The sequence below is a fragment of the Lampris incognitus genome, chromosome 3, assembly GCF_029633865.1.
Source record: "Lampris incognitus isolate fLamInc1 chromosome 3, fLamInc1.hap2, whole genome shotgun sequence".
In the NCBI taxonomy this organism is placed as follows: Eukaryota; Metazoa; Chordata; class Actinopteri; order Lampriformes; family Lampridae; genus Lampris; species Lampris incognitus.
In genome coordinates, this window is record NC_079213.1 from 73199757 (window position 1) to 73226354 (window position 26598).

The 26598-nt window shown below is 41.7% G+C and overlaps 1 protein-coding gene across 1 annotated transcript; it reads right to left on the reverse strand.

Annotated features, from left to right (window-relative positions):
- Positions 1 to 1651: 1651 nt before the first annotated feature.
- Positions 1652 to 18277, reverse strand: rhpn1 (rhophilin, Rho GTPase binding protein 1). The gene is made up of 16 exons (XM_056277799.1): positions 18254 to 18277; positions 17966 to 18058; positions 16446 to 16561; positions 7829 to 7957; positions 7109 to 7184; positions 6479 to 6556; positions 5961 to 6085; positions 5422 to 5588; positions 4935 to 5122; positions 4684 to 4840; positions 3801 to 3929; positions 3212 to 3406; positions 2940 to 3016; positions 2446 to 2592; positions 1975 to 2127; positions 1652 to 1861 (listed from the first exon to the last, which is right to left on the reverse strand). The coding sequence occupies exons 1-16, from the start codon at positions 18275 to 18277 to the stop codon at positions 1652 to 1654; spliced, it is 2064 nt and encodes a 687-aa protein (XP_056133774.1).
- Positions 18278 to 26598: the final 8321 nt, after the last annotated feature.

Sequence of the window (26598 nt, forward strand, 5' to 3'; positions counted from 1 at the left end):
CCTACACTTCTTTGTGGGCTGTAGTGTGACCTGTCTGACCATCAACGCCTTTCACTGCCATCGGCACATAATTAGTGCGTCGTCATATCACGTCATCATATCTAATATACTGGAGAACATTTTGATATCTGTCCAGCAGCTATTGGCCGATACCAGTAAGCTGACCAGTATATTACTGGTCAGCTGAAAAATATGCTAATACATTTGAAATTTAAATTTGCTGTCCATTTCTATACAAGTGAAACAAGGACTTTGCATTACAAATAATTCAGCAATTTCACAAATAACTCTTTTCTTAGAAACTACCAGAGACATGGCAGACACAAGAATGTCTAAAACTTAGCTCATTCATCAGCAGCACTGAAAAAATTAGTCAATTAACTGATTAGTCAGTTGACAGAACATTGGTCAGTTATAATTGTGGTAACTGATTAATTGGTTTAGACACATAAGAAGTAAAAATTCTGATTCATATCATAATAAAATGAATACTTTAGGGTTTTTTTTAGCTGCTGGTCAGACTAAGTAAACAGTTGTAAGACCCCATTTTGGGCTCCATGAACTCGTGATGGGCACCTGCCATTATTTTTGACATTTCATAGACTAAACGATTAATTGAAAAATTATCAGTATTTTAATAGATAATGAAAATAGTTGTCAGATAGAGCCCTATTCAGCACACAAAGTTCATACTTTCCCAAAGGGTCTTTCTACCATAATTCCTTAAGAAAAAAAAAGAAACATTATGAGGGCTGAATTTTTAGAGTCCTACTATTTAATCACTTAATATATCAAACAAGTGAAGTGCTTTTTGGGCAATCTTACCCTTCTAAAAAGATGACCAAAACAAAGAAAACATATATGAGGAGGGAGCTTTGTGTCTATTTCTCAGTCAAGTACAGACTACTGTGACAATAGAGAAACAAACTAATCCAAATCCATGATAAGCTACAGAGGGGTCTTGGGCAAAAACAGGGGACTGTTAAATCACAGCGCAACCACAGAAGCCTCTGAGGGATTTTATGCAAGATGCAAAAAAAAAACAACAAACAAACAAACAAAAAACAGCCAAATCATTGTCAGATTATACTTGGTTTTCTCAGCAGTTTCCATATCCTGCCACATTGACATGGTTTCTATATATTCTAGTGGAGCAGCTTGCAGTGATTCTCTCCTTACTTCTAAATTCTGCATATTCTGAACAACTTTCCTAGAAATTAAAAGTGCTGTAATCTGGGGGCTGTATGTTGTATTAACTTTGCCTTTAGGTAGATTTCCTGAAGAAAGCACAAGCATATCTTCGACAACAAGATATAATTCAAAACCATGTGTTAGCCTTTTACATGCCACGTGTTCATTATGGATTCAATCATACAATAATTATGCAGGAAAAGCAATTCGTCAATTAAATGGACTACTTAATTAGGCAAGAAAATCCTATGACTATTAATCAAATTAAAATTCCTTTACCCAGGACTGTCTTGGCTTTGAGACATATTTCCCTTATTCTTCTATCTTGTAAAACAACTCCATTTTGCCAGATTTGAAGCAATCTGCGGTTTGGTGTGGAACATAAAAGTCTTGGGCGAACATGTGGACATCCAGTTCCATAGCTGTGATTCCCTGAGTGGTTCCTCTGCATGGTAGCATCTTAGTACATCGCCTCAGTGTCTCGCAGGCTTCCGAATGACAAGCTGAAAGTGCTTCCTAGTCTCTTAGAGACCCCGCCCCCTTCCCTCTTCTTTTTCCTGTTCCAGTTGAGGAGGGATGCAGAACTCTGGCCCTTGGCTCCACCCAGCAGACGCTGACGAGTGTTCTCCTTCTCACTGCTGTGGGAATGCATGACTGACCTCCTGTCCACCTGTTAAGAACCAAACACAACCCAAAAAGCCCACTTACAGTTAATGGGTGGACATGCACAAAGCAGAATATGTGAAAACATAAACTGCCTGAACATACAACACACACTTTTACCTGGGTATCGTGTGAGTGGAGCGTGACAACGCTGAGCTCCACTCCTCTGTCGCTGCAGCTCTTGAGCATGTGGACCACCTCCCCATGCTTGGCCCACTTACAATCCTGTCCATCAACTGCCACTATGTAGTCTCCCTCCCTCAGTCCTGCCTCCTAAACACCCACACACAATATCAAGAAGATTCTTAACCATTAGAGTGAGTACATCTTTGCAAAGTGAGGATATTTTGCCTGATCTTCATTACTTTAAGGGTCTATTTTAGGGTTAGGATTTGGGTTTAGGGTTAAGGTTAGAATTAGGATTAGGTTAAGGTTAGGGTAAAGGGGGTAGTTCTGATGGTTAAGGTTAGGGTTAAGGGCTAGGAAATGAATGTAGACAATGAGGAGTCCGCACAAAGACAGAAGTACAGTTGTGCATGTGCACACATACGTGTGTGTGTAAAAAAAAATTGAAGTAAAGTGGCATCTCACCGCAGCACAGCCACCAGGCACCACTCCTGCCACTAGGACAGGGGAATCTCCTCTCAGTGTAAGACCCAGACCACCCTCTCTTCTCTGCAGACAGATCACACGCACGGGGCCCCAGCGTGCCCGCGCACAGAACACTGACAGAGGACCCTGTAATACAGCAAATGTGCTGCCTTCATCATCATCATCACCATCACCATAATGCTCAACAATGTAGCAAGTGTTTTCCTACACAATTATTTGTAGCAGTGGGTAGTTGGAAGTCATTTTCTTTTTGTTCTGAGAGCCTTATTGGAATAAACACCTGTTCATAGTAACTGCAAACTAACTGCAATTATGACTCATGTCTTCAAGATAGGCTTAAGCAATGAGGCCAGATAGTTATGCTTCTTCATATCCAAAATTTTTCTAACTGTGGAGTTAAGACTGACGCTATGGGAGGTCTTCTTACTTTCACACAGTTTAGCAAATGTAAAAGAAAGTGTTGCATCTCTCACCAGCCTTTGGAAGATGTCAGTAACTTGAACCTTAGCGAAGTTGGGAGGCGTGACGTCTGGTTTCTGATGGGTTAGAGCTGTAAATAAGAAACACAAAATTGACTGTTTGGAAAATAAAGATTGACACAGTGATCGACCAGTCTGCAAACAGCAATATTTCCTCTGACATTAAAGAAATTTAGCAAATGGTCAATTATTTACTGCTGATATTCTCTGCAGCCTCATTGTCGCTGTTGATTATGTGAGCTATAAAAAAAAAGAAATAAACTTACACTGTATCTCTGGAGCCTCGGCAGTCTCATCAAAGTCGTCCTCTCTGTCCAGCTCAGAGTACTTGTCTAAAGAGCGTTTGTGCATGAGAGAAAGCACATCCTGTAGGATGTCCATTTTCCTCAAGATCTTACACAGACTGTGGATACGCATGGCCTCCTCATGTCTGATCACGGCACGTCTCAAGTGAGCTTTACCTATACACACATGCAAATGCACAAGCACACACACAGAGATGTAGCAGAAAAATTAAAAGGGACTACTCTTCCTCTAGCCACCTTAAATATCTCTGTTTGGATGCTTTAGAAGTAAACCGAGTAGGGCTGAAACGAAGATGGAAATTGAGCCACAAGCTATTATAAAAAGACCCGAGGAAAACTCTTTCCTTAGTATGACATGTATCCGATGAAACAAAGCACAAATAATAACACCAATGTACATCAAGACATTGTAGTACACAAATTTGTGTGTATGTGTAAACATTTGTGATTTGTGGAAGGATTCATTTTTCCATCTTTGTGTGTCTTAGTCTTGCACATCTACGAGGCTTTTTCCATCTCCATGTGTACATATATGTATATGCATGCTAACCCAGCTTTCGTCTTTCTTCTGGGTCTCGCAGAAGCTGACAGATAGGAGACCCTGCAGGAGCACTGACGTGGAACTGGAAAAATACTTTGTCTGCTTCCTCATCCCCCTCCTCTACCTCCTCAGAAGACTCTGGAAGAAAAAAAAACCAAAATATTAATGCAACGATACATGCAACAACACAAGCACGTACATGTTTAACACATACAGACTACACAATTCTCAAACAAGAGCTATCATTTCTTCAGTAAAGACGTCAGGCTCGGAGGGTACTGGTAACAATCTGACATAAAAACCTCAGAGATGAAGTTTGGTTCTTTTTCTTTGGTTGACAGTTCACACAATCATAAATGTACTGGGTATTTTTAACAATCCAGTGACTATCTGTTGCACAATATAAAAGTATGATCTTTAATGCATTGAGAGAAAAATGGTAAAAGGAAGACTGACCACTTGTGTTGTCAGAATGGAGCAGTTTCTAAAACTGTGGAGAACTTGCCAGGGACTAAATTTTCTTTTACGAGGTGACCAATTAAAGGAGGAGAAGTGTCCGCTACTACATGCATAGATGACAGTTGATTACAGCCCCCTTCTCTGCTATTATCATGCAAGTGTAAACAGTCTTCTTTATGTCACGGCCAATGAAAATACCAATAACCCAGAGAAACACAGCTACACTGACCATGCATGTACAGCAAATAAAGTACTACAGGTCATCAGCAAGTATACGGTCAGTTCGACATTACTATGGACAAAAAAAAAGTTTACTTTAGACATGATGGGCTTTTTGTTATTATCAACACAAAACACAGCTGACGCAGTGTTTACTACTTGTCTGTGTTTCTAAGCAGAGCAGTACGGAGCAGACTGTAGTGGTGGTACTCACGTGCGTGGTCACAGAGTGCAACAGCAGCATAGTAATGAGAGAGGGCACGGAAGTGTTCAGATTTCACCTGAACCATGGAGGCCCAGGAAAATGGCACATAGTCCTTCACCAGGGGCTGGGACATAGTCTGCTGTACCAATGAGTACACATCTGACACCTACAGAACATACACCAACACACAGAATTAAAAACTATACAAAACGTGTAGTGATAACATGACATTAACACGGACTCAATTTAACTGTACTCACCCGAGCCGCCTCCTGTGCCAAGCGGAGTTGTGAAGTGAAGTGTGTGTCTTGCGTAGAGAGTATTACACGCTCAAACACACATTCCTGCACCTGAGCGACCATCAACCGCACCAACATGCAGAGTGAAGGCCCACTCATATCCAGGCTTGGGGCATTGGAAAAGTTTTCTTTCAGGTAATTAAATGCGCCTTGCGACACACCAACACAAAACATGTGCACAAACAAGCACATATAAGTAAACATGTACAAAACATAGGCACACACTGTTGTATTACCTTTCAGGCAATACAACATTAAACATGCTGGAAATGTGTAAAACAAGAGCACTGTTGAGTAAATAGTGCCTCAACCTTGTGACCCAGTCAAATAAAAAATAAAAAAACAACATACTGCTGCTCTCACCATGCCAACACACAGTTTGTGGTAAAATACAGTTGTAAAAAGACAGTGGCGTGTTTATTGTGTATTCAGTGTGTTATTTCAGTACCTGCGGCTCTCTGGAAGGCGTCTATGGCCCGATCTATGCCAGCGGTGGCAGAACGGTCCTGCCGAGCCCCTATCTGTGTGTACAGGGCACCTATGTTAAATAACACACTGCCCTTCTCAAAGGCCAAGGCACGCTGGCACGATGGAACACCGGTCAAAGAGTCATACCTGGCAGAAAGGCAAGAGTATGGAAACAATTACTATAATATGTGTGTTTGCAAACCCAAGAAATCACTCTTCAGTTTAACTTACATTCACATTTTGTTTTTGTGATTTGTGATCATCTCACCTATCAGTCACAGGGTTGCTTTATTTGCATGAGTACACGTAAATAGCATCCACCCCCATGAATTAGCAAATCCATTCCCATGCATCATAAAATTAAAGTTGTTCACAAATGAATAGGAGTGAATACAGAAATCCAGAGTCCTACTTGTCACCTCAGTGTATATTCATACCAAACTGTTGTTTGTATAGAACTGAACACAAATTGAACCATTCATAAATCATCTAGTGGTGAAAACGCTGTGTATGACTGACCAGTGAAAGTGCACCCCAAGGTTCCTGTTTGGAGGGAAGAAGCGCTGGTCCAGGTAGTAGAGCTGGTTGTAGTACTCCATCAGCAGCTCCAGACCAGCCTGGTCGCGACTGGGGGTGCGCATGGCCTGGCCAAGACAACAACAACTCATTGTAATCACAATTCCAACTACACATACAAATAACCGTGAAAGACCAAAAAGACGAGATTCACAATTAATAGGACATACATAACCATAGATTTATAGTAAAAGATGTGACACTGGTGATTGTGTTAATAATGTCCGAGCTGTCACCGTATGATGAGAAATTTGCTAAAGTTTATTTAAAACTCACACTGTGAAAACCTACTATGACAAACCTCAAGTAGGAACAGGTTTTTCGATCACTGAAACGCCATCAAATAATTTTGCACAATCTCCCCTGCAGTTCCAAATACACCTCAAGAGGGCATAGCCTTTTTCTCTAGATAATAATCTACATGGAAGTCAGTGGGTGTGTTTTTTTTTTTTTACTCTTACCTGCCTGAGCTCGATCAGCTCTTTAATTTCTTTGTCATAGAGAGAGCAGTCTTCTCCATAGTGCTCACAGATGAAATCCTAGAGAGGGGAGACAGAGGTTGATACAATGACACCATTCAAGTAGTGTTGGCTTTAACAAGTCCCATCTTGTTCTACAGTACAGAAGGGGAGCCTTTTTTCCCTCTAATCTAAAGTAGTCTTCTAATGTTTCCTTTGAAATGGTGGATCTATGAAGGTTTTGATGAAAAGAAAGGAAATGTCACTGACAGTAAACTTAATTTAGTTTTGCTTCTTTTTTTAACCAAATTCCATGCATGAGTCCATTGGATAAGGAATATATTGGTTTGAAATTTTCAGTGAAAATATGGTGAAAGCAACTGCCATAAAAAAGCTACAGTGAAATTAGTTGAAATTACACAGGGACAGATGCTGATGTAAGATGGCTATACCCTTGCCCCTAGTGAAGAAAAGGAGAGATAAATGCTTGCAAAATAAGATGGAAACAGAGTAACACGTTTAGCGTATTTTTGAATATCTAAAAGGTATTGGAAAATGGTTTTATTCTGGTCTGCACACAAGACATGGAGAGACAAAAGGGGGATGAGTTGGAGAAGGAGAGGATTTCATCACCTGGATAGAAAGAGTGAAATCAACCTCTTTGGTTTCTTTCAAGCCGAGCGGGATCATGGGAACATTAACTGTCTCACTGACAAAAAAAATAGAAATAATCATTAAGCACACACAATCACAAACAGAGTTGCAGTACGTGACTTGAGGATATAGTAGGGATGTTTAGGATATGCAGGAAGCAGTCCAGGCATATATCTAGAGTCAAGTCTGCTCTGCCATATGTCAGTCCCCAAACACAGCAGGCATAGTGAACAGCCCTTCATCCCCCTAATAAGCAAATCCAAAGCCAAGTATTAACCCTTAAGGCCTTCCTTCCCTCAACGACACACACAAACATGCACTTACTCCATGAGGTTATTAAAATCACTCTAATCAGGGGATTTGTCCCTCCTGTGACAAAGGCCTGGAAAGGGGAAAAAACTCTGTAGATGTGCAAGACTAGAACACACATAGATGGAAACATGAATCCTCCTACACACATGCACGCACACACGTACACACAGGAAGGAGAGTGTGAGCATGCAATGGTTGCTCATTTTCTCTAATTATAGTTCTTGTTAGTCTAATGAGGTTGAGGCTGGCCCGCCTGGAATGCCAAGAACAAATAGTAATGAGGTACAGTTGCACACGTGTGTGTGTGTGTGTGTGTGTGTGTGTGTGTGTGTGTGTGTGTGTGTGTGTGTGTGTGTGTGCGTGCGCACGTACGTGGTAGCCGCCCACCTCTCAGTTTGGTAGACCTCCATGTTGCTGTTGAGCTCTTCCAGCTCTTCTTTGAGCAGCTGCAAGTTGGAGTTGACAAAGCTGAGCTCCAGAGCCACGGTCTCCTTCACCTTGTTGTTAGTGGTGGCCCTACGAACCAAACACAACATCCATCTGATTAATAATCGCTGCTGTAATCACAGGTCAATGCAATGTGTTAGATATTACCCATTCTATATATATACACACACACACACACACACACACACACACACACACACACACACACACACACACACACACACACACACACACACACACACACTTAGCACAAAAAGTAAGGAAATTTGTGTTTGGTAGATTATTTCTTTGTTGTAACAATGCTTCTTGGCAATACATCTTATACTGTTGGAAAGCCTGTTTATTTACCTTTTAAATGGTGCCACATTTGTAAGGAACACGCATTTGTGAGATGAGCAGCAGAGTATGTGGGTTGCGCCCATGAAAAATTTGCCAAATCTTCTCTGGCAATGCCAAACAGCTTATTTTGCTGTTGCTACTGACTCTTGTTTTGAGCTTCTGGTACCCCAGGTGCTGACAATCAGGTGCCTGATATAAGATTTGTTGCCAAGAAGCATTGTTACAACAAAGAAATAATCTACCAAACACAAATTTCCTTACTTTTTGTGCTAAGTTTAGATACACACACACACACACACACACACACACACACACACACACACACACACACACACACGTTTTTATGTCACATATACTGTAAAGCTATATCTGCATAGTCCATCATAGTCACAAAGACAAGGCCCATCTACACTGCTCAAAAAAATAAAGGGAACACATAAGCAATGCAATGTAGCTCCAAGTCAATCACACTTTTGAGATATCAACCTGTCCAGTTAGGAAGCAACACTGATTTGTGAATCAATTTCACCTGTTGGTAAATTGTCTAATTTCCACCTGGTGGAAATTAGACAATTTGCAAGACAACCCCTATAAAAGGAATGGATTTGCAGGTGGTGGCCACAGACCATTTGCCTGTCCTCATCTTTTCTGGCCGATCTTTGGTTAGTTTTTCATTTTGCTAGTGCCCTCACCACTAGAGGTGGCATGAGGCGGTATCTGCAACCTACAGAAGTTGCTCAGGTAGTGCAGCTCATCCAGGATGGCACATCAATGCGTGCTGTGGCAAGAAGCTTTGATGTGTCTCCCAGCACAGTGTCCAGAGCATGGAGGAGGTACCAGGAGACAGGCCAGTACACCAGGAGACGTGGAGGGGGCCGCAGGAGGACAACAACCCCGCAGCAGGACCGCTATCTGGTCCTTTGTGCAAGGAGGAACAGGAGGAGCACTGCAGGAGCCCTACAAAACGACCTTCAACAGGCCACTAATGTGCAGGTTTCTGCTCAAACAGTGAGAAACAGAATGCATGAGGATGGTATGAGGGCCCGACGTCCACAATTGGGGCCTGTGCTCACAGCCCAACACCGTGCAGCCCGATTGACCTTTGCCAGAGAACATCTTGGTTGGCAGATTCGCCATTGGCGCCCTGTGCTCTTCACAGATGAGAGCAGGTTCACACTGAACACGTGACAGACGTGAGAGAGTCTGGAGACGCTGTGGAGAACGTTCTGCTGCCTGCAACATCCTCCAGCATGACCGGTTTGGTGGTGGGTCAGTGATGGTCTGGGAGGCATATCCTCGGAGGGCCGCACAGACCTCTACATGCTAGCCAGAGGTATCATGACTGCCATTAGGTACCGGGATGAGATCCTCAGACCCATTGTCAGACCATATGCTGGTGCAGTGGGCCCTGGGTTCCTGCTCATGCATGACAATGCTCGTCCTCATGTGGCCAGAGTGTGTCAGCAGTTCCTGTATGTCGAGGGCATTGATGCTATGGACTGGCCTGCACGTTCCCGGGACCTGAATCCAATCGAGCACCTCTGGGACATCATGTCTCGTACCATCCGCCAACGCGATGTCGCACCACAGACTGTCCAGGAGTTGACCGATGCCCTGATCCAGGTCTGGGAGGAGATCCCTCAGGAGACCATCCGTCGTCTCATCAGGAGCATGCCCAGACGTTGTAGGGAGTGCATACAGGCATGTGGAGGCCACACACACTACTGAGCCTCATTTTGAATCGTCTTGAAGAATTTCCACAGAAGTTGGATCAGCCTATGTTCTCATTTTCCACTTTGATTTTGAGTATGATTCTGAATCCAGACGTTAATGGGCTAATGATTTTGATTTCCATTGATCATTCTTAGGTTATTTTGCTCTAAACACATTCCTCTGTCTAATAAATAAAGATTTTTAGCTGAAATATTTAATTCATCGAGGTCTATATTGTGTTTTTAGGTGTTCCCTTTATTTTTTTGAGCAGTATATATTGTCTTATATAGTACAGGCACTTGCCCCATGTTCCATTTTCTGCCCTCTTATTTCATGTCACTATCTTTTTAAGGGTCCTACCAAACAATTTCAGAAGGTAAAACAAACCCTTCATGATTTAGTATTACTGTAGTAAAGCTTGAGTCTTTAATTTAACCCTGCTTGTTGAGATAAAGGAATAAGGAAAGGCTGTTAAGACTATTTAAAAACAGTACTTGTTAGGGGTACAGTTCTTTTGCATTTTCTCTCACTTCATTGGCAAACAGCTCAATACATGTACCATGGAAGACATGCACCATGTTGGCAAGAAGGTTGAATTATGATTCACTAACGGAAGTGTTAAGTCTTACTCATGTCATGAGTGAATTTCAAAGTGGGTTTTGGTTACCGAAAAGAAACGCAACAACCTCTTGCTCATGGCCTCTCTGTCCTACTCTATGTCATTAATTCATGCAGTTTTCCATCCTCTCCTCCATCACTCCAACCCTTGTTCTGTTCTGTGCTCCACTTCAAAACAAAAGGGAGGGGCTTTTCGGTGAGTAAAGCTAACTCACATTGCAATGGGGGGAGGGTTGTGTGTGTGTATGTGTGGGTGTGGGTGTGTTTTGAAAGGGGGCTAACACACTGTGTTCCTGGAACTGAGGCATCAGTGGATTGCCATGGTAACTGATACACTGACACACTTGGAAAAGTGGCATGGGTAATCCCCACCGTTGCACAATCATGAAGATTTATTGGCACCTTAACATGAGGAATCTTGTGGCCTGATGAGAGTAGCACATTAGCACCATGTGTTTGCATGTATGAGACAAACAACATATGCCATATAGCATACACAATAGGGCTGCATGATACTGGAAAAACCTCACACTGAGATTTTTTTTTTGTGATCTATATTATGATATACTGATATATCCATCCATCTATTATCCAAACCGCTTATCCTGCTCTCAGGGTCACGGGGATGCTGGAGCCTATCCCAACAGTCACTGGGCAGCAGGCGGGGAGACACCCTGTACAGGCCGCCAGGCTATCACAGGGTCCACACACACACACACACACACACACCTAGGGACAATTTAGTACAGCCGATTCACCTGACCTACATGTCTTTGGACTGTGGGAGGAAACCGGAGCACCTGGAGGAAACCCACGCAGACACGGGGAGAACATATCATACTGTAAATATGGGGAGAATATATCATATGATATTATGATATATGTGTGTGTGTGTGTGTGTGTGTATGTATGTATGTATATAATGATATATGTGGGGATGCTGGAACCTATGACTGCTGGGATAAGCCCCAGCATCCCTGCGACCCTAAGTAGGATGGGGAGAATATATCATATGATATATATATATATGTGTGTGTGTGTGTGTGTGTGTGTGTGTGTGTATGTATGTATGTATATAATGATATATGTGGGGATGCTGGAACCTATGACTGCTGGGATAGGCCCCAGCATCCCTGCGACCCTAAGTAGGATAAGCAGCTTGGATAATGGATGGATGGATATATTATGGTATGAACAAATACCACAATTTTCACCAGATGACAAAATAGCTCTATTTGGAAAAAAAATTAATCATTCTAGAACGATTGGGGTGAGTTTGTAGGGGAGTGCATCCGCATAGAAAATAAAATAATAATAATAATAATAATAAAGCTGAATTGTAGAAATTTTGATCTTTATTTAAGAGTAGGGTGTAAGTATGTGGCCATCCTACTGTGAGAGGTGAAAACTTGTGTGCACGCCCGGCACACAGCAGGCACAGAAGGAGCAACAGTGGACAAACATGCATCCTGATATGGGTTGGGAATAAACGCTCCAAAATACACGGTCCAAAATTCACTAGATGTGGTCTGCACTTCACCAAAATAAAAACGAATGAACGAGAGACGGAAAAAAAAAAGAAAAAAAAAACTAATCCGTACAACTAATGTTGCTTTTCTTTTTGCAACCGAATCTTCCTTTTCTGTGTTTTTCTCCTATTCCTCTCTCATTTACAGGTGGTGGTTGACGACTAGTGGGCCTGCTTTGGTTGTTTATAAACTGATCAAGAATGACTGATTGGTGGCTCGCTGTGCATGTAGAGCCTGCATGTCACTCACTAGCAACAAACGGTGTATCCAAGAATCCTTAAATCGGAGGAAAGTATGTTACATCAGACAGACTTCTCGTTTCGATTAGTCACGGAAAATGAGAACTCTGCGAGTTTTCCTTTGCATCAAGCAGCACTTAGTTGTCGCATGAGGTGTTTTGAGTTAATTTGCCTTAACTCACACCACACGCCCTGCGATGTGACAATTGTGCATGCACACATTGTGATGACGATGCTGAAATGATACATCGTGCAGCCCTGATATACAATCAGATCTGGTTACAACAAATCCTGGAGATCAATCGCAGACCTTGCCTTTGAAGTGGGTAGATGAAAAAGCCTCGTTCTTTTTCAGAGAATTAACACCGATGACGAGTCTCTCAAAGAACACATACACACACACACACAAAGGATGAATACAGGCACCAGCCCTTACAACTTAACACAAAAAAACAGCCTGAACTAGTATTGTAGAAGCAGATGGGACTTACTTTCAATATTAAAATTGCACAAATATGGCTTATGATAACTCTATATATTTTGCTAGGTACTGTGATCACATTACTTGTCTTGAAGCCCTAAGCAATAACATTACTTTACTACATATCTGCTTCCAGCAGCAACATCTGAATTTACTTACAATTTGTCAAGAAAATGAAATGAAATTGGGCGTTAAAGGACTGAAACATTCTATGATTACTAGAACAACTGTAGAAGCATAACTTGCAACGCATGATTCATAACAAACCCAGGGGTCACCTTTCAGCCCCTTCCTTGTTCAGCCCCGTTAGACCACCTATCCTCTTCATCTTCATCTCTCGGTCACTCCCCCCCTCTCTCAAATGTACATAAAAACACAACACACACGCACACACACTTCTAGGGTCAAGCCAAGGGCAATCTGATTAGTCCGCTTTAAATGGACTGCCAAATATCCCCTTCACTCACACCCAAATGCACGCACATTCTGCAACGCACTGCAGCAAGTGAGGGGAATTGAAGTCTTGCAAACTGTACGCATGGACTTGGTTAAAGATGGGAAAACTGGAAAATAAAGCCTTGCCATTTGAAACTTTATTTTTAAACCAAAGTCATTATGTCAGTCACAAGCCCAGGATCACAGCTAGTTAGTGATCTTTCTCCTCTGAATTTCCTCAGATAACCACTGCAGCACATTCCAGCACATAAAACAACGTTTTCATCAGCCTATCACAAGTTCTAATGAACTACAATCCTCCCCCATTTCATCTCTCATTAGCGTCTTAAGCCCCTCTGCCTCAGACCCCCATCTTGTGTGTGTGTGTGTGTGTGTGAGTCAGACAGACAGACTGAGAGACAGAGGGTAGAAATTGAGAGATGGTCTCTGTGTCTGTATGAGCATGTGTATGGTTGTATGTGTCTTTTGTGTGTTTGGTAGTGTGTGTGCGTGTGTGTACTATTCCAGTTGACCAGACAGAAATGAAAAAATGGCCGATAATACCAAACAAATAACTGGGGGATGTGCTTCCCGTGGCTCCGTTGGGAATCTCTGCATGGGAACAGGACACAAAGCCTTGTGATTAGAGGGCATCTGTGTAGGGGTCCTCTTTGTTACGGTAACCCCAATTGAAAGGGGAGGGATGGTTGTTTGTGTGTGTGTGTGTGTGTGTGTGTGTGTGTGTGTGTGTGTGTGTGTCCTTGGTCTGAGTCATCATTCTTAAAGAAAAAAGCTTGTATCTAGTGAAATAAACAGTTGATGACAAAAGGCCGTAAAAATCCCTACTAATTTAATAATTAGCCCGACAAGATATAATTTTTTTCTCCCTAGCTAAGCACTTCTAAAAACTTAATTAGTTGTGGTGAAACAAGTTCAGGGAGGGAGAGGAATGGCAGGGTGAGTTGTCTTTTAATTAAAGGCGCCGTTGTTTTCTTTGTTGATCTTATTAGAGCCTGACACAGCAACACTACAGAGGCAGAAAGTAGCTTCAGCTTTAATTAAGTGACCCACATCTTCGCCACTCCATCCCATTTTTATTTAATGTGGAACTTTATGAGAGAGAAATAGAAAGGGGAGGGGAGGGAGGGGTAGAGAGGCAGGTACTGTGAGCTTCCATGATTCACACAAAACTAAAACATTGAAGTTGGCGAGACCACACTGTGTCCCGCAAGGCTACTGATACAAGCAAACACACACACACACACACACACACACACACACACACACACACACACACACACACACACACACACACACACACACACACACACACACACACACACACACACACACACACACACACACGTTCAAAAGCAACGTGTTCCCTTCTAAAGCCCAAGGCACCATTCAAATTTCACTAAGGAACCCCAAAGCAAGCAGGTTTTCAAAAACACTCAGGCCACACATCCAAGAAATGTATGGACTCCCAGCTGTAAGAGACGCTTTGGATGAGAGAGCCTGTAGCACATGGCACACCATTCACTACATTCTTATTATCTTGCCAACCAACCGAATGAGTGGATAATTAATGATGTGGCCTTGGTAAGAGTAGAGGAGGGAGAACGAAAGAGAGAGAGAGAGAGAGCGAGAGAGAGAGACAGACAGACAGACAGAAAAACAGACAGAGAGAGAAGCTGGGAGGCAAGAGGGGATAAATTTGACACTAATGCTCTTCGAGTGAACACTTTGATGTCCTGCCACCATTTCGTTTTTTTTTTTATTCCCCCATTTCTTGACCAATTCGTCTGTTATCCATGTTGGTATACTCACTGTCAATGCATGCAGTGGTCAGATCACTGCATATTGTAAGTGTTACGGGAGTCGTACAGAAAACATTAATAAGCATACACACAACATTAACAGACAAAAAAAGCAGGTGTTCATGTAAACATAGAGACAGGTGATCACATGATGCACAATCCAAGCAGACACACGCATATACATGCAGTGGAACACAAACAGAGCCATAAAACTGGGTGGTGCTGGTTTGTGTGTGTGTTCAGATGGGAGTGATCCCTGACCTTTTCCCACCACAGGGCTTGCGGGGGCTGGTCTAACTGAGCCTTTGGGACCATAGAGCCACAAAGCAGGACACCAACACATGCACAACAAGGCTGACATGAACAGCAGCTTATCGCAGATTAATTTACACAGAGGACAGCATGAACATGAGTAAATGATCATTTACTGTATGTCTCAGAGGAGGAGAGCTGACAAGTCAGTCAGTCAGTCAAGTTGCATTTTATATAGTCAAATCCTGCTCCTGATGACTTTTGACTTTTACATCATAATGACTGAGACTAAGGGGCCCAGCTAGATCAGATAGTTAGACATGGCTGATGACTACAGGCCTACAGTGGAAACAATTTCTTCTCTCAAATGCAAAAAAAAAAAAAAATCCATGAGTTTCAAATATTTTCATGTTTTGAATCAAGTGACAAAATCCTGCCACTAGTGGAGTGATCCAATTCATTTCAAGGTAACTTGAAAAATCTTAAAAACAGTAAAACTGCATGAGGAATGAGAAGTTATTTCACTTCACTGGAAGATTTGTTTTTCACCAGTCGAAATATCTTTAAGAATAAATGAGATCAAATTAGCCTGAGAGATAGCTATTTTTGAAGCGTAGAAATGAAATGGCTGTGCCTCTGTGGTGATAGCCTCTATGAGGACATTCTGTAGTTCTTATCCAGTGGCTTACTTCCCTTACAGAAAACAATTCAGTCTTTTCAACTGGAAGCCCTAAATAAATACTACACCAAGCAGTTAAGGACATTTTAAAGCTTAGATCAGTCTACTCTTAACAGTTCTGGCAAAGCCAATTTATTGGTCAAACAGGTATTTCAAGTGCACACTGTGAATATATACAGCACACCTAGCCATTCTGTGCAAAAAAACAAAAAACAAAAACAAAAAAACAAACAAAACAAGATCTACTACCCCGGCAACCACACAGACAACCCATATTTGCTGTTTTCTCATTCTTTCATCCCAGTGTATTATTGATGCATAAGTGTCTCATACCAAACCACATCCCTGTCATGCCAAAAACAGTAAAATAAATGTCCTTCTGCATGTCATTTCTATGTTATAAATTCCCCACAAATGGACAGCAGTCTTCCGGCCCAGTTAAGGCAGCTCACCTGAAGAGGTTCTCTGCTCCAGCCCTCATGCGCATTTCCTTGTTGATCTGCTGGTTGATGCGAGCTCGCCGGTGCTGCAGCTTACTGCGCTGAGTCTGGGCAAAGGGATCACATCCCTGGAGAGGGAGGGGAAGGAGGGAGGAGGAAAGAGAAAAACATGCATACAAAGAAACAGAAAGAAAGAGAGATACAATGAGTGCAACACAGGGAGACAGAGATTTGATAAAGAGAGTGAAATGAACAGAGAAAGGAAGAGAAAGAGGGCCAGAGAGAGAGAAGGGGAGAAAGGGATGGAGAGACAGACAGACAGAGAGAGAGAGAGAGAGAGAGAGAGAGAGAGAGAGAGAGAGAGAGAGAGAGAGAGAGAGAGAGAGAGACATGTATTATTGCATTGAATTCAAAATGCAACATAACTAGACTTGGAATACTGCGTCAGTCAAAAATGAGTTCTGAATAATAATTCAGCTCATTTGCTGTTTGCTGACTTTTACCAATGCTGCATCATTGTTACGTTTACAACATGGGAAAAGTGCCCCCCCCCCCTAAGCAAAATATGTTCTTAGGAGAAAGCCTCAATAGGACAATCAACAGGTTTAACTCTTAATTATGAAACTTGACTGAATAAACAATAGATTTTCAAGATACATCATTTACAAGGATTTTCAAGAAAGCAGGGAGAAGAAATTGAATAGTAATAAAGTTCTGGCAAAGCCAATTTATTGGCAGAGAGAACTGCCATAAAACATTACGTATGACTGCTAAAAGCTTGTCAGCCTTCTGAGGTTTTAAAGAAAGCTTGCATGGTTAAGGAGAGAAGGTCTAACTGATGCTAAAGATGGTCATAACCAAGGCTGGTTAAAGGAGAGCAATCATTAGGTCATCGCCCTAAAATTGTAATATATTTTAATAGAAAATGTCTAATATGTAGTAGTAGAGCCATATCTGACTAATCATTCAAATGTTTCTCAAATCTTGGTTCAGAAGGCATTGCTGTGGTGAAAACCAAAACACCTGCCTTGCAGCCGACTAATGATAAATTCCGATTCACCCAAATCATCACATGATTTATCATTAAAATATATCCCCACGTCATGTACATTTAGGGTAAACTAATGTACTGTAACATAATGGAATGGACATACTGTAAGCATTATGGACACTCCCTTTACTTATTCCCCTCACTCCTCCGATCTGTGTCATTGTCAACTTATTCCACCCCACTTTTCTTTCCATGTTATCTCTTTATCTTTCTCATTCCCTCTTACCCAGTTAAGGTGTTTGTTGCACGTAAATGCACGTAAAGTAATCCCCAGAGTGCCTGTGTGGATTAGGCTGCTAGCCATACTCCCACCTCTGCTCACCATCCAGATGGTGTAGGGGCACTCACTCACCCTTGATATAAACAGGGCAAAACATGTGGTATATTTGGCTATTGGTGTAAAAACTTGAACATTTGGATCGTACAGGCATTAAGCGTGTGTGCGTTAGAGTATTATATTAACTCTTTTTATGCGTCTCACCTTTCGGATGCTCCCGCTGTGGCTGCCCCCCTCTTTGGGCAACGTTGTAGACATCTCGTCATCCGATGCAGGGTCTGACAGGGACATCTCCAGCTCTCTAATGGGAACATTTGTGTTGTGCCATCAATTCTTCATAATCAAAGTGACATTACTGGGGTATCGTAGTGTGAGATGGCCCTGAATTATGACAACTATCAGCCTATTAATTTTGCCAACTATGATAGCTGCCCTTGTATCTGGCCAGTATCAAACCCAACTGTTAATTTAGTCGCGCTTAAAGTTTACCACTTGCCTCGTCGCAGGTTCCTCCATCGTGAGTCAGGGAAAGATTGGCAGAAAAAAAAAAACTTGCTACATTTCGCGGACAATCGTTTGCACCACCTCTGAATAACTCCAAATGCAATAAAGAGGCACAAAAGTCGTTAAATGACCAGAAAACCTCACCGACAGGAAGACAATTCCGGCATTCATTACATTATGAACCTCCGCTTGGTTTATTCCACTTGTACGGCGTGATCTTATTCAACGAGGCGGGGCTGCTGGAGTCAATGCCACCCAATCACCGCGTACTATTTTAGAGCGACACTCATAGCGCCAAATAAGAATGAGCGCTTTGTCTAAATGGCAGACCAGTTTGACCAATTGAAAGTCGCGTAAGACAACCCCGCCCCTCCCTTCCCAGCGGGTCGTTTCTATAGCAACATCAGGGCCGTGGCTTGTCCGTGGGCCGGAGTGTACTGTGTATTTGAAATATTTGGAGGCTTTATCTGAAACTCTCTTGGTGGCTGGGGGAGGGGGTTTACATAAAGTATGTCATTTTATAAGGTATTGGAGTGCAACGAGCACATGGGAAAATTCTATACGGTCAGAAACCCGAAACCTGAACTGTACCTTATAAAGCGAAAATTGGCACATTGACTAAAAAAAAGAAAGGTTGGCGATGATACACAGACAATTGAATGTACTCCCAATGGACAGTGTTTTTTTTCAACACCCAAATTATCTTTAGAGAATAAAGACCGTCTTTCTCTCAGAACTATCTTTCATATCCGGAGAATCACTTTGTGCTCATCTTTATGTATGGACCGATGGATTCATGAGTTGACACTAATTCACTGGGGGGAAAAAAGTAGGACAGAACCCAGTTATTCTTTATGAGGGGCCCCAATTGTGTCCATTAAACTGATTTTACTATTGCATTTAAAGCTATGATGTGCATATCCAATACCAATGGCATAGATGTCTCGGGAAAAAGTGTCTCAACAGCTTCAGGTGAATGGTTGTTCAAATGGTAAATGTCAGAGAAGTACCCGCAAGGTAGCCTAAATAATGTATGTGCATAAATGTCTTAGGGGATAACATTAATGATGTGTCACATTCCATAGATATTTATTACAATACCTATGCCCTTACAACATCTCTTTTAGTTAAGAAGACATACAGGTGGTTATGTTTAACCCAGGCCCACCTTACATAAATCTTCCATTTAGAGAGAATATTTTTTGGAGTTTCGTTAAACATGGATTTGGACTCTCTACCACTCAGTCAAAGTCAGTGAACAGTATTCCACACTGACACAAGACATATTTAATCTCTGCAGGCTATGTCATGCCCCAGCACTCTTGAATCTAGTTATCCCATGTAAAGTGAGTTTCCTGGATTAAATACATCAACCATCATGCTAGTTTATTTTCACCACTTATTCTTATTATTATTTACTTCCTCCTACTCCTTTTCGAACATGTAACAAATAATCTGACGCATAATGAGATTTATTCACTGGGTTTGATGTGTGGATTTGTTGATCACTTCAGATTATCGGCAATGGCTTATCTGTATGTTATATCCTGCTTATTTACATGTTCAAAATAAATCACCGTTCATTCATTCATTCATCCATTCGTTCTTCCCTCCTGTATTCCTTGCATCTCTAGTCAATGCATTTAAAATTGTGTCACCCCTGCCTCTCATTTTGCTAAGCTAGTTATACTGGAACGTTTTCCTTCCTCGTTCTTTATTTGCATTCTGTCTTCATTTGATTTTTTTTCACCTTTTCTGCATTTCTTGTAATTCTCGAATCAGTGCAATGGAGACTCAACGTAAAAATGCTGGTAATAAAACCCTTTGATCATATCATTGTTGCAGTCATAATTCAGTTCTATACCCATTGTCTTCAGAGTGGTAATCACTCTTTCTATACAAGTCTTGATAACTTGGCTTCACTGTGTACTTGTTCCTTCTAGGTCCATGGGGTTTAGGTTAGGAAAAAAAAATGTGACGTGACTGCATGCAAGGTGAAAAGCAGGGACCTCAATGAAAGGAGAACTTCTGTTTAATAACCTTAGTCTGTGTTATGGTTCACTGGAGCTGGGCTCTGCAAACAGGCTTCAGTGAGCAGGAGGCCAGGGGGCATTCAAAAACTGTAAACCCAATGCTTCCCGGAGCGTCCAAACCTCATATTTTGATTTCTGAGTCTTAGGTTTCAATCTTGTCTTTCTGACGGTTCAAACTCTTACAAAGTTATCGTCAAATCAATTCGTCCAGATCCAAATCCATTTCGGTCTTATGGGATTAGTCCGTTATCAAGTGTCCTCAAGGTGCTGTGGATCTAAACAAATGATCTGATCTTGTGAAATTGTTTCTCTGCGAGCTGGGAAAATTGTTGCTACATGGCTGAGGCTTGTGCTCTTCTTTGGTGTCTGATCCACATGTCATGTTTCTTGGCTGCTCAGTTAATCACAAGCTTTTCTCCGGAGATCTGTAACTTTGTTGGCACTGGCAGCTAACATCTGGCAGCAACTGGCCCTCCCCTGAAACTCAGTAAAACGAGGCCATCCTCCATCATATCAGGAAGACGAGGCCATCTTCCATCAGTGGTCATCAACTCTCTGTAGGCGAGTGGTGTCAGGTCCAGGTGGCAGGCTGGACCTGACACCACTCGTCTACAGAGAGTTTTTACATGGGCTCTTTCAGAGAGCTCTTCTGGGAGAGGTTAACTAGTTGTTGCCAGTATATTACTTGAATCTAATTGGAAGAGATTGGACCTTGTTAGTTTTATGCGCCGTCTACTGTACATGAAATGTAAACGCTCAAAGTAGTCGTGAAAAGCCAATTTATTCCACGATTCAGAACAAATAGGAACAAATATTTCGCAAACTATGATTAAAAAAAAATTATCCTTTATGTCTTTTTGTAACTGTGTACTTCTGATAGAATCACAGAATCAATTCTGAGAGTTCAACATTTAAGGGCAGCCTTGCAATTCAGTCATCAAACCGCTACAGTGGTACAGTTATACTCAGTATGGCAGTAGTAATACTGTGGTTAATATTTTTTTCTAATTTCTTCAGTTTTTGTCCAGCTATATAAAAAGCAGGTCAAATGAGTCATAATACAGACAATCCCATCTGATGTGATATAGAATAATTAATTAATATCAAATATTACATACTTCGTAGGACAATTTTGTGCTATAAAAAATCCCAAATTGTTCTAAATTCACCTGTGCATAAAATATTACTGAATAGTATGCTCTACTTAACTTGAATGTACTTTTTTTTCAATTATAATTTCCTACTTTTTCTCATGTCTCTATCTTTTTCTCCTGTAAGTCTGTAGGGTGCTTTGTTTTGAATTCTGGTCATGTTTGCTATTGTGTCTCACCTGAACTTCCTGAATCTAAACACGTTTGTTTCGATGGAGGACCAGCACAGGAATTTATAGAAATTACGACAGCAGGATAAGCAGTTTGGATAATGGACGTATGATGAAAGCCTGAACAATATGAATTATGAAGCCTGAACGTGAGCAGCCAAAAGTAGTAGTAGTAGTAGTAGTAGTAGTAGTAGTAGTAGTAGCAGTAGTAGTAGTAGTAGTAGTAGTGGTACTAGTAGTAGTGGTAGTAATTAAAGCCTGAACGTGATCTTTAGCTTAGTTTGTTAGTTTATTTAACAGGGGCTATGCACAACAAAGCCGTTGGGCCAGAGTTATCTATATAGTTATTTTACATCTGCAGTCCCTGGGCAGGAAGATATTAAAAACAATACAGTAAAATACAAACAATACAATACAAAAGCAATACAATTAGCAAAATTAACACAACAATAGAGATCACTTATGACACAAAATATACATTACATACTCTCCATGTTGGAAAAGAGATGGTTCCATAGAGTTGGTTTAGATCAGTGATCACATGACTGGCTTGTCTTGAGCCATGTTTTAAGTGTTGTGGAATGAAACCAAAGTGATATCAACAATAGTGACTTATTCACTAGCCAGCCTTGCACGAACTATGGCTAATATGTAACTGCAATTCATATGGAAGCAGTAGACTTTGTCTCAAAAGTCAAAATTTGTGTAATTGTGTTCGTGTACACCAAATTGCCCATGAAAGAAAACCACTGCATTCTACTATTATACCACACGGGGGCGGTGCTGCTTTCCTAATCACTACAGCATGTGCCAGTCTCTAAATCATCTAAAAGGACCTCTTATATCAGACATACAGTAATCTCATATTTAACATATAATACAGACCACATACATAGTACACCAGCATGTCTGAGGCAGAAGCAGTTGTGAGCCACATGTGTAAAGCAGCATTTTGTGTCACTTTTACAAGTATAATAAATGTAATTACATTTTATTTTTCAGTACCTCAGGTGGTAGGTAACAACAAAAAAAAAGTAATATTATCTCAAAGAGTTTCTATTTAACTTGATGAAATTATATTGCAGCAACTTTCGTGTTGTTTCGAAGTTGTGAGAGATATCGTAAATTCCAGGAGTGGCAGCTCTCCTCGAACCTGGAGAAACAGCTGAGATTCCCCCACCACATTGTCAGTACCACTCTGAGGCCAGAAATCCTCCTGGCCTCAGAAAGCACCAAAAACATCATCATCATGGAGCTGATGTTGCCATGGGAGGACCATATGGAGGACGCTCGTGAAAGGAAGAGGATGAAGTATGAACAGCTGGTCATAAACTGTTGCACGCAGGGCTGGGAGGCTAGACGGATGCCCATCGAGGTAGGCTGCAGAGGATTCGTGGGGCATTCACTCCAAAAAGCCTTAAGTACACGTGACATCACAGGAGTAGCAAGGAGCAAATCCATCAAGAACACCATCGAAGCAGCTGAGAAAGCCTCGAGATGGCTCTGGATCTGGAGAAGAGATCCATGGGATCAAGCGAGTACCACCTTAATACAAGCTGTGGCCTGATGGCGGGGTCAGCCGGGCGAGGGTGTCTAATGTTGAAAGACCCGAAACACCCAATGACCTGAGGTTACATCACTGACGATGTGTTCAGATGCATCAGAAGATGTGTTTTTCAAAGAACCACATTTTAAGAACTAAACCCAACAAGGTTTAATGGTTTGTACCCCTGTACTCTGTCCCATTGTCATGATCACCAAGAAACAGTTCTGATGTATCAGATTATGCCATTTTGAAATCAAAGCTTCACTGGTGAATTAAATTCCAATTAAAAATAAAATGAAGAATGAGTAGGGCAGAAGAACATATGAGTCATCTATTAAGACATTTACAGAATCCACAGGATCAATATCAGTTAAGTCGAAAGTCATGATCAAGGTCTATATCACAATATGGAGTAAAATTAAAAATCACTTTCAGTTGCCCTGTGTGATAAATGCATCAATATTTATCTTACTGACATTTGTGTAGAAATAAATTTGCAAATCATTTTATCTTACTGAAAATACTGACAAGCTAAAAAGACAACAGGACCTCGCAGAAGTGAAAAGAGACAGCAAGGCATACAGTAAACAGTGTACTATACTGTCACTCTCCATAGATAAGAGTTTTCCAAATTCAGTAGATATGTGCATAGCGGTGGTCATTAGGTTAAATGCTGAATATTGTATTCTTTGGGCTAAAAAGTGTCATCGTCTGAAGTTGCAGAGTATTGTGCAAACATTGCAAGAAGTGCAAGACATAACTTGGGTCAGATTAAACAGCAGGGCCATAGTGATGCACACAGGCAGTTTCAATGGATGCTTCTGATACAGCACCAAAATTATATGGTTACAAAAATTATATGGTTTCCCATCGGACCTTTTAAACAGATGGTTACCTGGGCAAGCAGGGTTTGTGGCAGTCCTCCCTGTCCTTTTTTGCCCTGGAATTATGCAGTTCCTTGATGGGGATGTGTGTGTTTGGGGGGGGGGGCATCTTAAAGCCATTGATCCACTTGGCAGTGTGGACAACACCTTTTATTTTCCATAAAACAGAAAAAGACAGAGCTACACCAACTATCGGGATTTTGTTCATTACAGAAAGAATCTACTACTACTACTACTACTGCTACCACTACTACTACTTTTGGCTGCTCCCATTAGGGGTTGCCACAGCGGATCATCCGTTTCCATCCTGTCCTCTTCTGTGGGATCGGCCCAGACGGGCTAGCCTTCACTCCCCACATGCATGAGTGAGCCGTGGGCGCCCATGACCCTGTCACCGGTTCACTGGTTGTCCGTTCTTGGACCACTTTTGGTAAGCACTGACCACTACATACAGGACACCCCACAAGACCGTCTGTTTCGGAGATGCTCTGACCCAGTCATCTAGCCATCACAATCTGGCCCTTGTCAAAGTCGCTCAGATCCTTACGCTTGCCCATTTTTCCAGCTTTCAACACATCAGCTTCAAGAACTGACTGTTCACTTGCTGCCTAACATAGCCCACCCATTGGCAGTTGCCATTGTAATGAGATAATCAATGTTATTCACCTCACCTGTCAGTGGTTTTAATGTTTTGGCTGATTGGTGTGTACATACTATATACTTTATGTGTGTAGTATAATTTGAATGAAGTGAAAGAATGTGTAGTAGATGTTTCAGTGTTTTGATACTGAACGGATATTGAAATCATTGTATTGCCACCAAAGTAATGCTTTCTCATTGCCCTGATATCCATAACAAAACATGTTCATGAGATTGTATCCATTCAATTAGAGGGTGAATGATATTATAAATGAGAATCAGTTACTGTTTTTGTAAAACCTTTAAAATGAAATTCTTGCAGGTTAATGCAGGTCTTTTACAGGTATATGTAAATATGTTAAAACATGCAGAACCATTGAATATCAAAGACCCCTGGCATGCTATTATAGATGCTGAGAATGGTTAGCCATGATAAAAAATATAAATAAAAAATATAAGAACACATCTGCTGCTGATTTATGGTCCGATAGAAAGTGTTAATGAAAAAGCTGTCAAGCTACATCAGCAAATTTTCACAACCATGCAAAACGTGCACTGGTACACGAACAGACTTGCAGAGACTACAGAACTCAGAGGCAGGCAGCTATTTGGTGGAACCATGAAGGGTAGTTACAGTTACAGTCTTTCCATGAGAGAAAAGAAGGTTGGAGGAACTTGAAAGATTGCTTTCAAATGGACCAATTAGCTCATCATTAGAACAAACATGCTGAAGAGTTTGCTGTTTGTTTAGTTTACTGACACCTATTGGGATGCTGGTCGTTGCAATGGTGTCTCATCATTCTCAGTCTAGAAATCTGTGTCATCGGTGTTGTTGTGTTTGCACCTTCCTCCTCACCGTCAAACCAACCAAAACATGGTCGAACCGGAGTTTTAGCTTTTGTTATGTGTTGGTATATTTCTTCTGTGACCTCATTTTGCGATCTCTGCTTTTTAGCCACCACAACTTTGCTTCTTCTCCCTCAAGGGCACTGCTGCCTTCTTTTTCTGCATTTGGCTGCTGGGAAAATACTACCAAACAGCAGCCAATGACATGAGACTCTACAAAAGCATTTGGATATTCCTGGATTAGTAATATGCCAGTCCAAAGACATGTAGGTCAGGTGAATCGGCCGTACTAGATTGTCCCTAGGTGTGTGTGTGTGGGGGGGCCCTGTGATGGACTGGTAGCCTGTCCCGGGTGTCTCCCCACCTGCTGCCCAATGACTGCTGGAATAGGCTCCAGCATCCCCGTGACCCTGAGCAGGATAAGCGGTTTGGATAATGGATGGATGGATGGTAACGTGCCGGCTATGGAAAGTTTTGAAAATGACAGGATTGTAAGCTGTAATGTTTCATTCCCAAGCCGGTTTCTGTCCGCTACTTTAAGTTAGTGGCACCAACAGAAAAATGAAGGATGGTCTGTATTAGTCGATGAAACAATCCCACGCCGTGTACTTTGAACAACAACAGACAACATATATAACATGGAAAACACTGCGGCTCTGAATGTGTCCTCATTGGGTTCAACTTCATTCAGCTGATTACTTCCTACCAACGCTTGCTGGAAGTGAGCAGATGCGTGATAACAGAAAATTGGCATATTGTGCAAATCAGGACCGTATTACATTCATATCTGAAAAATTAAAAACAAACACACTTCCTGCAAACGAGGATTTATTCGATGACGAGAACACGGTGAATGTCATTATCCAAGTGTTTTTTAAAGCGCTGATCTTGCGTGTGTTGTCAAACTCTGCATTGTGCAACTTAACACGTAGAAAAACAACCTGCCCACCTGCACGGTAAGAAAGCTGCTGGTTTCTGCCCCCCCCCAACCTGCTGCCTTCATCATAACACCCCTGTAATATGTGGGTGTTCGTTTCGCCACTCTACCCATCATGCATCACTCT

What these genes read in the sequence shown, in the direction of transcription:
- rhpn1 (XM_056277799.1), bottom strand. Translation starts at nt 18,277, where the DNA reads ATGGAGGAACCTGCGACGAGGCAA. An exon ending in ACAGCGGGAGCATCCGAAAG is followed by an intron (nt 16,562 to 17,965) that starts GTGAGACGCATA and finishes CTCCCTCTCCAG; the next exon opens with GGATGTGATCCCTTTGCCCA. An exon ending in GGAGCAGAGAACCTCTTCAG is followed by an intron (nt 7,958 to 16,445) that starts GTGAGCTGCCTT and finishes TTTGGTTCGTAG; the next exon opens with GGCCACCACTAACAACAAGG.